Source organism: Oryzias melastigma, linkage group LG17 (genome assembly GCF_002922805.2).
Source record: "Oryzias melastigma strain HK-1 linkage group LG17, ASM292280v2, whole genome shotgun sequence".
NCBI lineage: Eukaryota > Metazoa > Chordata > Actinopteri > Beloniformes > Adrianichthyidae > Oryzias > Oryzias melastigma.
In genome coordinates this window covers 13,001,086-13,016,302 of record NC_050528.1, presented here as the reverse complement: position 1 = coordinate 13,016,302, position 15,217 = coordinate 13,001,086, and the positions used below count along the sequence as shown (strand labels likewise).

Here is a 15,217-nt window from a genome sequence, read left to right as displayed (position 1 = left end):
ACCGGAATGGCCCAAAGGGGGAAGGAAAACTCCCCAAAGTTCTTCTGGGGGGGTGGGAGAAAAAAAACATCACCACCACCATACTGGTCATCTGCTGCAGGCAGGGAAAGAGATGACTCTGAAAGTTCAACACACCAAGAACTGGAGCGAGAAAAGTTCAGCTCCACGGATCACGAATCATGAACAGATCACGAGCGTGATTACAAGACTGAGTGTGTTAATGTGTGTGTGTGTGGGGGGGGGTCTTTGAAGTTTGAGGGCAGAATTCCTCTGAAGATGAAAACAGCAGAACATCAGCTGATCTGTTGTTTGGTGAGGGGGTGCAGGGGTCTCTCTCATCAGCTCAGAGTTTTTCGGGACAGCTGTGCTCCAGCTGTGCCCCCCCTTTCCTCCCCCCGCACCCCAGTTTCCCACGCTGAGCCTAACACAAAACAATGAGGCCGACCAGATGAGTCACCGCCCCCCCTTCCCCTCCTTTTCCAAGTTTGATGTAATTTTCAACAGCTGGCTGATCCAGAAGAGACTCGTGATGGGAAACAGAGTTTTCCCACACTCTGTTTTCATACAAAAAACTTCATGTGACAGATCGAGTTCAATGATCACCAGACGAGCCAGTTTTAGAACCCCGTTTTGCTCACAATCGCCTCTAAACTTCATGACATCACAAGTAAAAACAGCTTCTGTACTGGCAGCTGTAGTTGATGGCCAATCAGAGCACAGCATCAAGGGGGCGGAGCCTTTGAGTAACAATAACCAAAGCTGACCATTTCAAACAGAAAGTGCAAGAAGATGCAGATTTAAAAATTTAAAAAAAAAAAAAAACCTCTGCTGAATCGGGAAACACAAAAATCCCAGTGTCACCCCAAATGAAGCTTACAGATACGGTTCTGTATCGACTAAAAACAAAGCTCAACCCACCATGTTGGAACAAACTTCTGGTTTCCACACCTGCAGCGCAACATTTACTCACAGCAAACATCTTTCAAAGCAGGGACCTTCACAGCCAACGAGGGGCGGGCAGCTGCTGTAGGGAGCAGGAGTAACACAGGGGGGCAGAGCTTACCTCTCACAGGTTATGGCTAAAAACTAAAGTCAGTAAAGCCGATGATGCTCTGCTTGGTGAAAGAGGAAACATGGCTGTGAAAGAAACGCTCAGCACCTGCGCTCAGTCATCACAGAGACGCGAGGCTGCAGGATGAAGCACAGATAGACTTTCCTCCGTACCACTGTCTAAAAACAGGGTTGAGGGGGGCAATGGCGAGATCGGGGGGAAGCAGAGGGCAAGGAAAAGTGTAAGCATGACTGGAATCAGGGGTTTGAATCACTGAACAGGAAAAACACATCTCTTTAGGTTGTTTTTGTGCTTTGGAGTTGGTCTAACTTTGACCCCTGTAACCCCCAGATTCATGGTAGTTCCTTTGCATCTAAATTGGCATCTTACGTCTCATTATTTTAACTGCGTCTTGTAGTCCTCGCTGCAAATTTTATAAGCCTTTCTCAGACAGACATATCTTTTTTCATGCTTTTCTGTCTTGGTTAAACTCTCAAAGTTTAAACCCTCATAGGAAATAAGTGCAGTACTATAGAGCAAAGATCTGCTCATTATCATAAATTTATCAAACTGAACGCATTCTGTACAAAAGACAGTCATCAATTGACTGTATAAGAGAACTGGACCGAGGGGGTGTGATGTCACCCATAGAAAATGAGATGCTTACCAATCAAATGAAGTCAACTCAGTTACCAATTTTCCGCAATACAGCTGTCGCCATGGTGGAACCAGATGTGGTCAATAAGCGTGATAGTCCCGAGTTGGTACGAGTCCACAGTTTAAAGCTTAAATAACTTGCGTTACATCAAAAATATTATGGAAAAAAAGATTCCAATAAAAGGTAGTAGAGCAAGAATGGTCATCCTGATAAATATAATGACTGAATAATAGCAGTTTATTTCTCGATGAAAGTCTGTAGAATAATGACTTTTTTGGAACCAGCAGGTCCTTCTTATTTGGAACTCCAGGGGCTCACTCAGTCCAGTTCTTATATGCTGTCAATGCCTTCATCTGAACTAAGAGCACAGCCCATGTGACCTTTGATACTACTAATAGGAATCATCTAGAGATATTGTTTATTGAATAAAAAATAATTCTGTGAATGATTTTTGAAGATTACAAAGCTAGGAGAAGGCGGAGAACTGAGGGAAAAAAACGCTTCAGGAAGAATTCCTGATGAATTTCCTTCATTCTGTTTGAAAGATAAAAGCGACATAAGTTTGCTTATTCAACAGGGCTCTTCTGTAACGTCGTCTTCTGTTGGTAAGGATTCATTCAGTTTGAGACATTCCTTCCGTTGCAGAGGAGGACGTCTCAGTGGGGCAGGGGAGGACCTCGAGTACAGCTGTCTTTTTCGGCAGCATTTTTACAACATATCCCTCAGAAAAGTGTCTTTTGTTGAACACAAACCTCCGCTGGACAATGGTCTACAAGGTCAATTAATTTTTTTACAGTTTGTAAATTAGTTTGAAGTTAATTGTTAGGTTAGCTAAATGCTAAGTTCCCTTCCTTGACATACCCGGGGGTGACGGTGCTCTATGACAATCATCAGTAGATGCTTAAAGCACTACAGTTCCACCCATTGTTCTGTTTATATATATGTTTATATATATATATATATACATATACATGTCCCCAATCTGAATTATCCCCTATTCTGTTTTTAGCAGATGTCATTTCTGCTAAATCCACAAGTGTTTTGTAGTCAGTCGTCTCTTCCAGTGAAGGAAATGCGTTACAAAACTCTCCCACACAAAAACATTGGAAAGATCCAGCATGTAGATCACATGAAAATCAGGCGGGGGGTGTTCTTGTTCTCCTATCTGCTGGACCTTTGTCCCAAAGAGAGGCGGGGTGGGGGGGACTTTTCATTCGTCTTTGTTAAGAGGGGAAATGGGCACTTGAGGGGCCCTCAACTCGAATATTCAGCATTCAGGAATCTAGAGAGCTCTGTGTGTGCGGGGGGGGGGCATCATCACAGTCATACATGACTGCAGGCTGCCCCCCCCCACCTCTCATGAAGCTTTGGCGTCACCTGGTCCACAGGCTTTCAACCACTTTAATCCAAATTTAGAAGACCCGCCTCCCATTGTGGGTCTTTCATGTGGCCTCCGGCCTGGACTCACAGGTACATGTCCAGACAAGCTGGCTTCCTGCTAAAGCTCTTCAAAGACGCAGACCCCTCCCCTAAAGGCATGAACGCTGCAGTCATCCGCGGAGATGTGGGATGATTCGGCATGAAGATAGCCAACAGGGGGCGCTACAACCAACAGAGGGCGCTACAGTCTAGAGGGGGAGGAGTTATGAATCTCAAATGTTTGACTTTGCTAACAGGAAACGCAAAAACAATGAAACAGCAAATTTAAGATATGTGCAAAAAAAGATTATAAAACTTACATAATGTAAAAAAAGTCCTAGCTTTAATGAAAAACAGTTCAAAAACAAAAAGTAAACACATCACGAAAAACAAAACAAAACAAGAGAATAAATCCGTAGAAAATTACAAGCAGCAAACGGCCTACCATGGTTGTTTATGCTTTTTATCTGTTTACTTGTGAAAACAACATCTACATCTACATTATCAAGAGAAAACAAATGTTGTTATGTTGTGATAACAAACAATTATGCTATGTCCAAATTCCTACCCTAATCCCAGATTACTATGAAACTGCAGTGCAGGAATATCTAGTAGTGCACTGAATTAGCTTTCTCGTTTTAAAGAAATAGTAGATCTCATTTTGATGAGAAAATGGGAAAGAAAAAGAAAGGTAAATGTCGTTATCACGAGAAAACTGGCAACAAAAACATGAAGAGAATAAATTAACAAAATGAAACAAACTCAATTTTATAGGAACTGAAACATTTTAGTATTAATAACCATGACGCCACAGCAGAAGGCGGAGTTTCTTTACACAGCCTTAAAAAACTGTCTTTATATCACCAATAAACTGGTTCTGTTCTGGGACGAGTGAGGAAGACCCTGCTGAGAGCAGTGATGAAGGCAAGCAGGCGGCAGCATGAGCGCACGCCTCAGGAATGTAGACCAATGTCAGAACCAGAGGAACTGCTGTTTAGACCCCCTCAGGGGGATAGACTTGGGAGGGTAATTTTAATACCCTGAACACTAATATACCCACTCTGCTGCACAACACACCCACAGCAGACTCACAACCACCTGAGGGGCTTCAAAGGCGCTATTTTCCGGACAAAACGGAGTCTTTGTTCGAAATACTTGACTGCAATAAAGGAGGGGGTTTGTAAGCTCTAGTGGCCATCCGTGGTACTACGCCTATCAGAACAAAGTCAACTATGACAGCAGAACTTTGACCAAAACATGTTTTATTGCCATCCTTCACAAGCCTGAGAGTCGCAGTTGTAGATCCTCCCCATCGAAACTCCAACAAGGACTCCTTAGTCTACGTCATAAATGTTGACATAGAAAGAGGCTGCTGCCGGTGTGAATGTAGCTTAGCTTAGCTCTCTACAAATAGTTAGAGAAACTGACAGGTTCTTGAGCAACAAGTGTACGTATAGCGTTCACAGCTATATCTGAGAAACCTGTGGACGGAAGTTATCTCATCTTAGAATAAAAAAGTTTATATTATTACTTCTATCCTCCATGACAGAAAATGTACCAATATTAAAGAACATTTACAGGTAAGATGCAAACATTAACTAATTATTGAAACTATAAAACATAAAAAAAAATGATCAGAGACAAATGCTGTTACACTCAAATCATCTATCATTCCTGTTCTGTCCTGTAGGGTCACAGAGACAATTAAGCTCATTGACTGTATATGAGAATCGGACAGAGACCTCTCCTTTCTGGCGTTCCAAACAGGAAGTACCTGCTGGTTCTAAAAACCTGAAACCTTATAGATTTCTACTGAGTAATAAACAGCTGTTGTTGTATTCGTCATAATAACTATTCTTGCTCTGATTCTTTATTATTAGCCTCTTAACCCTTGTGCTCTTTTTTGGGGTCCAAATGACCCCATCCTTATATTAATGTGTGATCTGTCCCATGACAAAGGTGGACAGGATTTCATGTCTGTCATGGACACTAGTGAAGATAATAAATCCTTGAAAAAAAAAGTTCAGCACGCCGTCTTGTGGGGTCAAGATGACCCCACTTTTAATGTAAACATGTCTAGGATACCACAGGGGTTACGACTTGGAGTCCACATGCATGGACATCATATTTAGGGCTATAATACCACAGTAGTTAATTCTGTTAAACTGGAGCCAAGTGACAACGTGTGTAGCAAGTTAAGCTCAAATGTTAGCTTGGTTCTTCAGGTCAACATGGTCTTGATAATCCTAATTTTTAAAGATAGTTTTGCTGTACCGCAAGTTATTTTAGATATAAACTGGCCAATTAGATGCCTCAATATAAATATGTGATTTTGAAGTGTTTGGTTAAAAGATGGTCCAGAGCCTGTTTTCAGAGGAAAAGGTGTGCTCACTCCTGATTGGTGAGAGTGGCTTCCAAAGAAACATCGACCCAGACAGACTCGGACCAATCACTGCTTACTGACCACTTCTGGTTCCGACATGGCAGCATCTGCATCGCAAACAAAATAGCAACTGAATTGACTTAATTTGGTTGGAGCTGAAAGAGTTTCTATTGGTGGCATCAGTTCTCATATACAGTCAATGACTTAGTTACATCAGGGGCAAGGAAGGGTACATCCAAGGCCCAATCTAAATTCTTCCCTTCTCCCTTCCCCTTCATTTAGCCCTCCAAACTATTTTTTTATTCAAAAATGAGTGTCTCATACTTTGGACGTCACTTTCGTCAATGGCGTCACCAATAATCGCCAGTCGGTTAGCTTTAGCGCGGAGCTTCCAGCCCTTGATAACACATAACAACGGTTTTATAACTTTAAAAAGGTCATGCTACAACAAAAAGTCATTACTTACATTTAAATGTAGACATCTCTGGTTCAGAGTGCATCTACATGAACAAAAGCGCCACTCAGCAGCGCGGTTTAGCCTCGCGATGGAGGACTTTATATCCCTCCACCTGGGGTGTAAAATTAAAAAAAGAAAACATCCCGGACACACTTGCACTGCATCTGCCCCTTCAAATAGAGGGGAAGGGAGAACGAGAAGGGAGGAATTCAGATTGGGCCCAAGAGTTCATCTCAGGGTCTCACACACTCCTAAAGAACAATTTAGTCTTCAAATGACCAATGAAACATGTCTTTGGACTGATGGAAAAAGCTGGAGAGTCCAGAGAAAACCCAAGCAAGCACAGGGAGATGAAGGCCTCCACTAACTCTGACAATCCAATCTGCTAAATCAGGATTTTTCTGGAGCATTTGTGATTACACCTACGCTGATTAGCTAGAATATAATAATTAGTTTACAACCAGTTTACAGCCTTATGACACCATGTCTTTTGGTGGAATTAGGTTACGCAACACAAACCAACAAAACAATTAAAACTAATTTACTGAGTTGTTAAAATGGCTTTTAAACAGATAAAGTTTATTAATATTTAAATTGAATTCAGTGCAAGTCGTTTAAAAACTGTCCTGAACACAAACTATAGCGGATACACACTAATCCTAAAGTTATTGAGGGGTCAACATCACCTTAAAAACCCACTCCAGCTATCTTTTCTCTAAGTGTTCCCAGTGGTTTTTTAATTATGGTGAAGCCTTTTTTAGCCAAAATTAAAAAAAAAAAAAATCACATTTTTCTCTAGGACATAGTTTCTATCGAGGTTCATCAGAAGTTCATGTCTGAGTTGTAGACAAGACTATTGACGCGGTGCAATCCTGCTCACCCTTCCCTCCCCAATGCTGAGAGCTCTGTGTTTACATGCTCTCTCACTAGCTTACAGCCCCCACATTCCAACCTAAAATTGCCAATCCAACACAAATGGTGAGCAATCTTGGAGCTATTCAGTCGTACAGTTCTGAGCCAGATACCAGCTCAGACGAGGAAAACAAAGACATACATGGATCTGTTTGTCTTCAGCTGATGCATCAGAATGGAGCAGAGCAGAGAGCTGGAGGCCCACCCAGTGTTTTCTACTTCACAAATAAGCTCTTTATTAAAAAGCATTTTTTATCTGCTCCTGATTTACGATTTAAAACAAAAAATTCTCAGAAATGCAGTTTCAATCTTAATTTTATTAAAATATGTGTTCTATCATGAGATGATATATTTTATTTAAAAAAAAAAATCTATATAACAAAAGTTCACCTTTGATTCGCTGGAACTCAATCAACCAGTGACAAATTTGAAGTTTCAATCAAATAAAAAGAAAAACCTACATCTCTAAGATTTTAGGGTGTATGCAGCCTGGAAAAGTCCATTGGTCCAGAGACAGAGCTCTGAAGCTCTGAATCTTCCATTTGGTCTGTATTCGGTCTCCTATCAATCGGACATTTCTTTTTCTAACCGAAGCTTGTTAATAAAACCATGTGACTTAAGATCTCTTCAGTCATTAACCAGGAATTACAAGCAGAAGAATAATAGAATATTAGCAATCCTTGTCAAGATTGTTCACTTATTGAAACTATTTATTTCACTGACCAATTTTGAACATCTGTATCGTCAGATTCAACATTTATTGCTGCAAGGTGGTTACTCAGAAGTCGATTATGAAGGTACGCTGATAAGTGTTATGACATATAGATTGTCAGAAAAAAAGTGTGAGAAGCATTTTGCATCCAGCTAAAAGTTGTTTTAATGAGCCTGCATTCAACCAACCACATTTCAATGAGTTGCTGTGTTTATTGTTGCTTCACATTTGTCCGCGGCTTTGTTTACATGCCTGGCTATGGTGGCCATTTTGGTTTAGTTGTTTCACTCCGAGCACGGATCCTATTCAGAGTGAGGAATACTGGAATGAACTCAGTCCGATTGGAATCAATCAAATCAAGATCGCCTTGAAAGACAGGTCCAAGAGTGGTTCCCGGGCCTGGACTAGGGTCCGCTTGAGTGCGTTCAGACTGAAAACGTGTTCCGGGTAAAACAAACTCTGGTCCACTTTAGGCCATAGGCGTCAAAGTCGAGGCCCGGAGGCCAGATCTGGCACACCAGGTAATTCTATCCAGCCCTCCAGATCATTTTATTTTATTGTTATTAATGAGCCGATGTTATCTTGCGCTCATTTCTAACTTGCATAATTTTGATAAAACATAATTTTATGGAGGATAAAATATTGAAAGTTATTTAAGATTTAAGTTGTTTTGTTCTTGAATAATATTCCTGCCTTTTTATTATTCACAATTATCTTAAAAATGTACGGTTTAAAAGTTTAACCAAGATTTTGTAAGCTGTTTTAGAGTTTAGCTAATACTTTAGCTACATGCTAGCTGTTTTGGCTAATTTAGGCTTTTTTTTAGTTTTTTAGGCTATTTTAGAATTTAGCTAATACTTCAGCTACATGCTAGCTGTTTAGGCTAATTTAGGCTTTCTTTTAGTTTTTTAGGCTATTTTGGAATTTAGCTAATGTTTCAGCTACATGCTAGCCGTTTTGGCCAAATTGGGCTCATTTTAAACATTTTTCAGGCTGGTTGGAGTTAGTTTTTTTTTCTATTTTTATGCTATTTTTAGCTATTTCATCAGCTACATGCTAGCGGTTTAGCTAATCTAGTTTTTTTCATTTTGTTTTTTAGGGTAATTTTAGCTAATATTTTAGCTGGCTATCAACTTCAGCGTTTTTAGCTATCAATTTCAGCATCTTCAGCGGCCAATTTCAGCTTGCAGCATTCACACTAGCATTATTGAAGGCAATGCTATATATCTAGTTCATAATTATGTTAAAATGTAAATTTTAAAAATATATAATTTTAGAGTGTTCAATAAATGTTTATCTCGTTCAACCCGCGACCTAAGGTGTGTTTTGGATTTTGGCACCTAGTGGGATTGAGTTTGACACCCCTGCTTTAAGCAAACCAGTCCGAATACCTATAACATATCTCAGCCAAATGACACAAAATAATAATAATAATAATAAGTTCATCATTTTGTGTGTAAAATCTACTTTAATTATATTTATTTTGAAAAGATAAAGAATAAAAACTTTTTTATGTTGATTTTTTTATGGTTTATTTTCTGCTAACTGGCTCACAATAGTTTTAATGTTGTGGATCTCAGAAGGGGTCCCCCTGATGCTTTCATTAAACCCCCCAAGAAACATTTTCTGGAGACGCCACTGTCAGGTGAGGCAGGTGATGCACGCGCACGGCCCTGCTCTGAGAGCTGGAGCACCTTACCGAGATGCAGGGTGAGGTTGATGGAGGTGGGGTACTGGACCCCCGCCAGCATGGTCTGGCTCTGCCACCAGGTGGCGTCCTGCTGGTTGTTGTAGTCGGTCAGGTACGCGGCGCTGTGGTGGTTCCGCTGGTCGCGCGCGTCGCAGATGTGGCAGGACTTGGTGACGCCGGTGGCTCCGGTCTGCACGCAGTACTCCTCGGGGGGGGAGCCGCAGGTGTTGGTAGCCACCACCGTCACGTTGAAGGCGGCGTTCACGAACTCGGGCATGCAGCGCTGCGGCCGGCCCTGCGCGTCCTCGCACTCGTCCATGGCCGCGGAGACGCACACCGCCGCCACCCAGCCCAGAACCGCCACAGTCCGCACCAAATTCTGCATCCTGCTGGCTCGCTCCGTGCCCCTCCCGGCCCAGAAAAACTTTTCCAGAACTTTCCCTGAAGTTCGCGGCCACTCTCCGCTCGGACTCCCGCTGGAAAGAAGCGGCGCTGCGCTCGCTGCAGGCCGCCTGTTGCTTCTCCTCTCCCGGCTGTGCCGCTGAGTTCGAGCCGCTGAGTCCAGACTACACCCAGGCCGCTACTGCGCAGCTGCGTGGGAGTGGGGGGGCAGCCACTTCCGTGTCAGCTAACCTCTGACATCTCAAATCACAGCACAGGTCCCGCTCAGGCACGCGCGTTGATGGTGAAGGTGTGTCGTCAAATGCTCGTCGACCCGCGTGAATTCATAAAGTTTAAAAAAAACTTTTTGAAAGGGGAGGGGGTTCTTTTGGGACATGGATCCTGAGGATGGTGGGGGCTGAAACCCCAAACCCAATAGATATGTCCTTGGGCAAAACTCCAGTTAAATTAATAACTCTTTAGACAAAAATAGGTGATTGTAAACATAAAAAAGCGTTGTATTGAAACCTAGAGAGTGAAGTTTTTCATTTGTGACGTTAATAGAACAATGCCTCTTTAGAAACGGCTCCCAAAGTCATGGCGGGAAAACCAAACACAAAAGAAAAGTAATAAGTAGAATGCATTGTCAGAAGTGAGAGATTGTATGGAGAGAAAATAGCCTCACCCCGATTTGTGCGTGTGTAATTCTTGATTAGTGCGTAACTTTGGACTTGGACATGCAGTAATTCTTGATTTGTTACCCATACAATGCATTTTATGCTGAAGTACAAAAATAAAAAAAAATACAAAATATATTTTACACATAGGGCTGCACGGTGGTTAGCGCTCTTGCCTCACAGCGAGAAGGCCCTGGTTCAAATCCCAGCTGGGATCTTTCTGTGTGGAGTTTGCATGTTCTCCCCGTGCATGCATGGGTTTTCACCGGGGACTCCGGCTTCCTACCCCTGTCCAAAAACATGCTTCCTAGGTGAATTGGTGACTCTAAATTTCCCCTAGGTGTGAATGTGAGAGTGAATGTGTGTGTGATTGAGGCCCTGTGACAGACTGGCGACCTGTCCAGGGTAAACCCCGCCTTCGCCCTTCAGTAGCCGGGATAGGCTCCGGCACCCCCGCGACCCCGAAAGGGAAGAAGCGGCCAAGAAGATGAATGAATGAATATTACACATGCACAATTTAAAATTACCACAGCTTGAAACTAAGTACACACACAAATCTTTAAACATTACACACGAACCGCTTGTTACACACACACACAAAATGACATTTATGTACAAATCAGATGTGAGACTCTTTTCACGTCTGATTTGTACATAGATGTCCACATTTAAATGTAAGGAATGACTTTTTGCTGCAGCATGACCTTTTAAAAGTTATAAAACCGCTGTGGTTATGTATATTCAAGTGCTGGAAGCTCCGCGCTAACGCTAGTGGACTGGCGATTAGGGTGACGTCATCGACAAAAGTGACGTCGGAAATGTGAGACACTATTTTTTTATAACTCTCGATTTGGAGGGCTAAATAAAGGGGAACGGACAAGGGCTAGGGAGAAGGGAAGCATTCGTATTGGACCTTCGACTGCCTGCTTGCCCCAGAAAGGCGGGCGTAGAGCTGATCGACTCACTCCACCTCTCCTTATACAGCGCGAGCAGACAGTGCGAGGTCACCACACAAAGAAACGCACAAATCAAGAATTACACACACACAAGTCGGATTGAGACTGTTTTCTCTCCGTACAATAACATTAAAAGGAAACCCTTGACAAAAAGTAGTACACTTGAAGTTCATTTTATTAAGTATACTTAAGTAAGAGTATTGCAAGTATACTGTAGACGTGTACATGTGCTATATAGGAATTATACTAACTTTAAACTTCAGGTGTGCCATAAACAGAAAGAAGTACTCTGATCATCTTTTGATCTAATGTAAAAGTGTTCCCAGTGGTCTTTTGTTTATAATTCTGTAATTTTAGCCTAAATAAAAAAAAAGCTGTTGTTTTCTAGGACATAGTTTTGCAGAGCTGCAGGAGTTTATTAGAAATTCATCTCTGGGTTGTGGGTAGGACTATGGGCCTGCCCTCATTTTGCACCATCCAACTATTTACTCTCTGTCCCTCTAGCTTATAGAGCATCACAACCCCAACCTAACGTTACAGGTGCAACAAAAATGGCGAGCAATATTGGAGCTATCCAGCCGTACAGGTTTGAGCCAGATGGCAGCTCGGTTGAGGAAAACAAAGGCTTACATGGATCAGAATGGAGCAGAGAACTTCTGCCCAGCTGATTGTAGCACCTACAATCCATCTACAAGCCTTTTCCAACAACATTAATTCATCTGCTCCTGATTGACAATAATTAGAATAAGGGAATAATTTTTATATATTTTAATGCTCAACTATGAAGTATAATGCTTCAAACATTATAACCTTAAAGTGTGCCACTTTTTTCAGAGGGAATTTCCTAAAAATTTAAGAAAGGAGATTTCAAGTCCAGATATCATGACTCAACTTCAAGTCAATGTCAAATGAGGCAAATAAGAACCTCCACCCACATACCTAATCACAACTGTTTACTGAAAAGCTATTTTCTCCTCCAAAATTCCAAAACTTTAGAGACCTAAACATATTTAACCCTTGTGCTGTCCTTGGCATGTTTACATTAAAAGTGGGGTCATTTGTACCCCACAACAAAGCGTGCTGAACTTTATTTTTTCAAATGTTTTTTTTCTTCACTGGTTTCCATGGGAGGCATAAACTCCTGTCCACCTTTGTCCATCTTTGTCATGGGAGGAATCACACGTTAATATAAGGGTGGGGTCATCTGGACCCCATAAGAGAGCTTGAGGGTTAAGAGTTACGGATGGCCCTCCCCATCCAGAAGGCTTTCATTTCATATTTAGCTTAGTTTTACCTTTTTTGATGCTGTTAAAACTTTGAGGTGTTTTTGTTCTCCAGTAATCACAGTACTACTATGATTAGTTCATCAATAATATCTACACTCAAATTCAGATGTTTTGACAAACTGTAGACACCTGATCAGTTTGAAGGTGTTGAAATGGGTCTACAATCTTGGAGGATCACTCACACGTCTTATTTTTCAAAAACGTTCTCACAGGTTTTTGAACCAGAACCGTCAAGGCCTCCTGCATTCCTGATGACGACTTGTGTCATTCATCTAGATGTAGTTATTTTTTCTGAAGACAAATTTGGTCTTGTTGTGCATTTTTGATGAGGATTTAAAGCAAAAGCTTCACATAACTGAGTATGACATTTATAAGTTTCCACTGAAATGATCCCAAATGACCCCTAATCTGTAGAAGTCGAGGTCAAGGCTCTTTCTGAGGTTTCTAGAGGTACCACGGCTTTTCCTCTCCTTCCAACTCCTCGCCGGTTCTGCTTGGTGGGGAAAAAAATGCAAACACCTCCTGGTGTGTTTACGACTCTTTAACATGATTTCCTCACAGTTTGTTGACAGATGGGAGTTTTCCTTCCGTGGTTTGAAAATCCTGAGGGAAATGAAGGTGTTGGAACATGCTGGAGCTCAAAGACTACATTGTTTTTTATCATGAGCTTATCGAGAAGCAGCTTCACGTTTCTGGTTCTGAGAGGTCCAGCTGTGGGTCATCTCTGTCTTTAATAACTTAAATGTGGATTTGTTCAGATGAAGATAACAGAGGTTAACATGGATTCTGACCTTTCCTGTAAGAAGCTGCTGCTTTGAGACGCAGGAGCAGATGTTTGACATCTTGGAGCATCTTGCCTCCCCCTTAACTTTGGACATGTGTCAGAAAGATATGTTTGTGTCCAGACTCTGCAGTCTTCTCACTGACGAGGTGATAATGATGCTCCAGTTTGGTTTCATTCACTTTTCAGAAAATTGTCTTAGATGTTCAATATAATAATTTAAATCACTTTTTTGTAATCTCTAATTGTTCAAACTAAAACGTTTTGACTTTAACTCATGCTAAAGATCAAATAAGTCATCTGACGCCCCCTGCTGGCGGACTTTTTTTTGTCATTTTTCAAGTCAGATGCCAAGTGAGAGATTTAACTTAGTTTGAGTTTACTAACAAACTGAATAGTTTAAACCTGAGCTGAAATTTCAGTTTTGAGTTTCAATAAAACAAAACCAGTTAAGTTTAACCTGCTCTGACAAAAACAAGCTAGAGTTTATCACGAGGTCAAGAGGGAGCCATCATCAGTGGAGGTCAGACTTACCCATCACCATGGCAACAGGTCAACTAAAAGGAACATATCGATACAGACACATTGTTATGCGTTTCTACCATAAATGTGAGGCCCATTTATACAAGAAAATATAATTATAAGAATGCAGGAGCAAAGGCACACACAATATTTAAGCTGATGCTACACTGAAAATATGAAAATAAAAAATAGTTATTTTAGTAAACTAGACAGAATTTAAAGAAACCAAAAGCGAACATAGCAATTTAATGTAAAAAATAATATGAAAAAATAACAGAGAACAATTTATTTGTGAAAAATATTTAAAATCAATTATTAGAAATTTCAATATTAAAATATTACAATAAGGGGAGGGTTATTGATGTACTATTAATTTATGTAGTTATTACTGTATATATATATTAAAAACTTTATTATGTCTTTTTAATCTTAATCTTTTTATTAATAATAACTTATAAAATAAATAAAACCATAAATACATTTAAAAAGTAATTAATTTTCCTCTTTATAGTCTGGAACCATATAGGGTTTACCCAGCTCTCTCACGCCACTACAGGGATAGGCTCCAGCATGCTCATAACCCCAACAGATGATGGCAGTTTGGAAAATATATAGGAAAAATAGTCTGACAGAATAAGTGGAACTTCAAAACTCTTTCTAGTAGAGCTTTTAGGTTTATGATGAAAATGGACGATTTTTATACACTTTGAAGATCATTTCTGTGATTATCTGAAATGTTATATCTACCTGCAGGATTTTGTCAGTCTTCCTCAAACAGATGTTGTGATGAAGATGGATGAAAAAGACTGACTGTGCAACCAACAAAGTGATTTATTCAAAAAAAGGCTTTTATTAACATAATTATTAAATGTCTTCAAACCAATCTTGATCAGAAATATTTTTTTAAAAGACTATTAGAAAAAAGTTTTTTTGGCTATATGACATAAAAGTCCTAAAATATCGATTTAATAGTGAAAATTTTTGAAAAATAAAACAAGAAGTTAGTCCACATGCGGCTTCCACATGCAAGGGGTGACATCACACCTACTCAGTCCAGTTCTCTTGTACAGTCAATGGAAGGGGAAAAAAAAATCACGGTCACACAAATTTTGTGTTAAGGAAAAATCATTTATTTGACCACTTCACCATGAACTAAAAACAGATCAGTTGACGTTCCCTCTACTTTACAAACATGTATCAAAACAACAACAACAGGCTGGATCATAAACACAGAGGCGTGGTTCTGGAAATTAATATCCTCCTCTGTAACCTCCCCCATCTCCGTAACCTCCCCCTCCTCCTCTGTAACCCCCTCCACCTCCATAACCTCCA

At 40.7% G+C, this 15,217-nt stretch overlaps 2 protein-coding genes across 2 annotated transcripts in view; both read right to left on the bottom strand.

The window, feature by feature from the left end:
- lamc1 (laminin, gamma 1) overlaps positions 1-9,990 on the bottom strand; it is a 43,644-nt gene extending 33,654 nt beyond the window's left edge. Inside the window, exon 1 of the mRNA XM_024268653.2 lies at positions 9,292-9,990. Within this exon, the coding sequence (XP_024124421.1) occupies positions 9,292-9,667 (376 nt within the window). The 5' untranslated portion in view covers positions 9,668-9,990. The remainder of the gene's footprint in view (positions 1-9,291) is intronic.
- Positions 9,991-14,992: 5,002 nt separating this feature from the next.
- dhx9 (DEAH (Asp-Glu-Ala-His) box helicase 9) overlaps positions 14,993-15,217 on the bottom strand; it is an 11,036-nt gene continuing 10,811 nt past the window's right edge. Inside the window, exon 29 of the mRNA XM_036216321.1 lies at positions 14,993-15,217. This exon is cut by the window's right edge and continues 3 nt beyond it. Within this exon, the coding sequence (XP_036072214.1) occupies positions 15,136-15,217 (82 nt within the window). The 3' untranslated portion in view covers positions 14,993-15,135.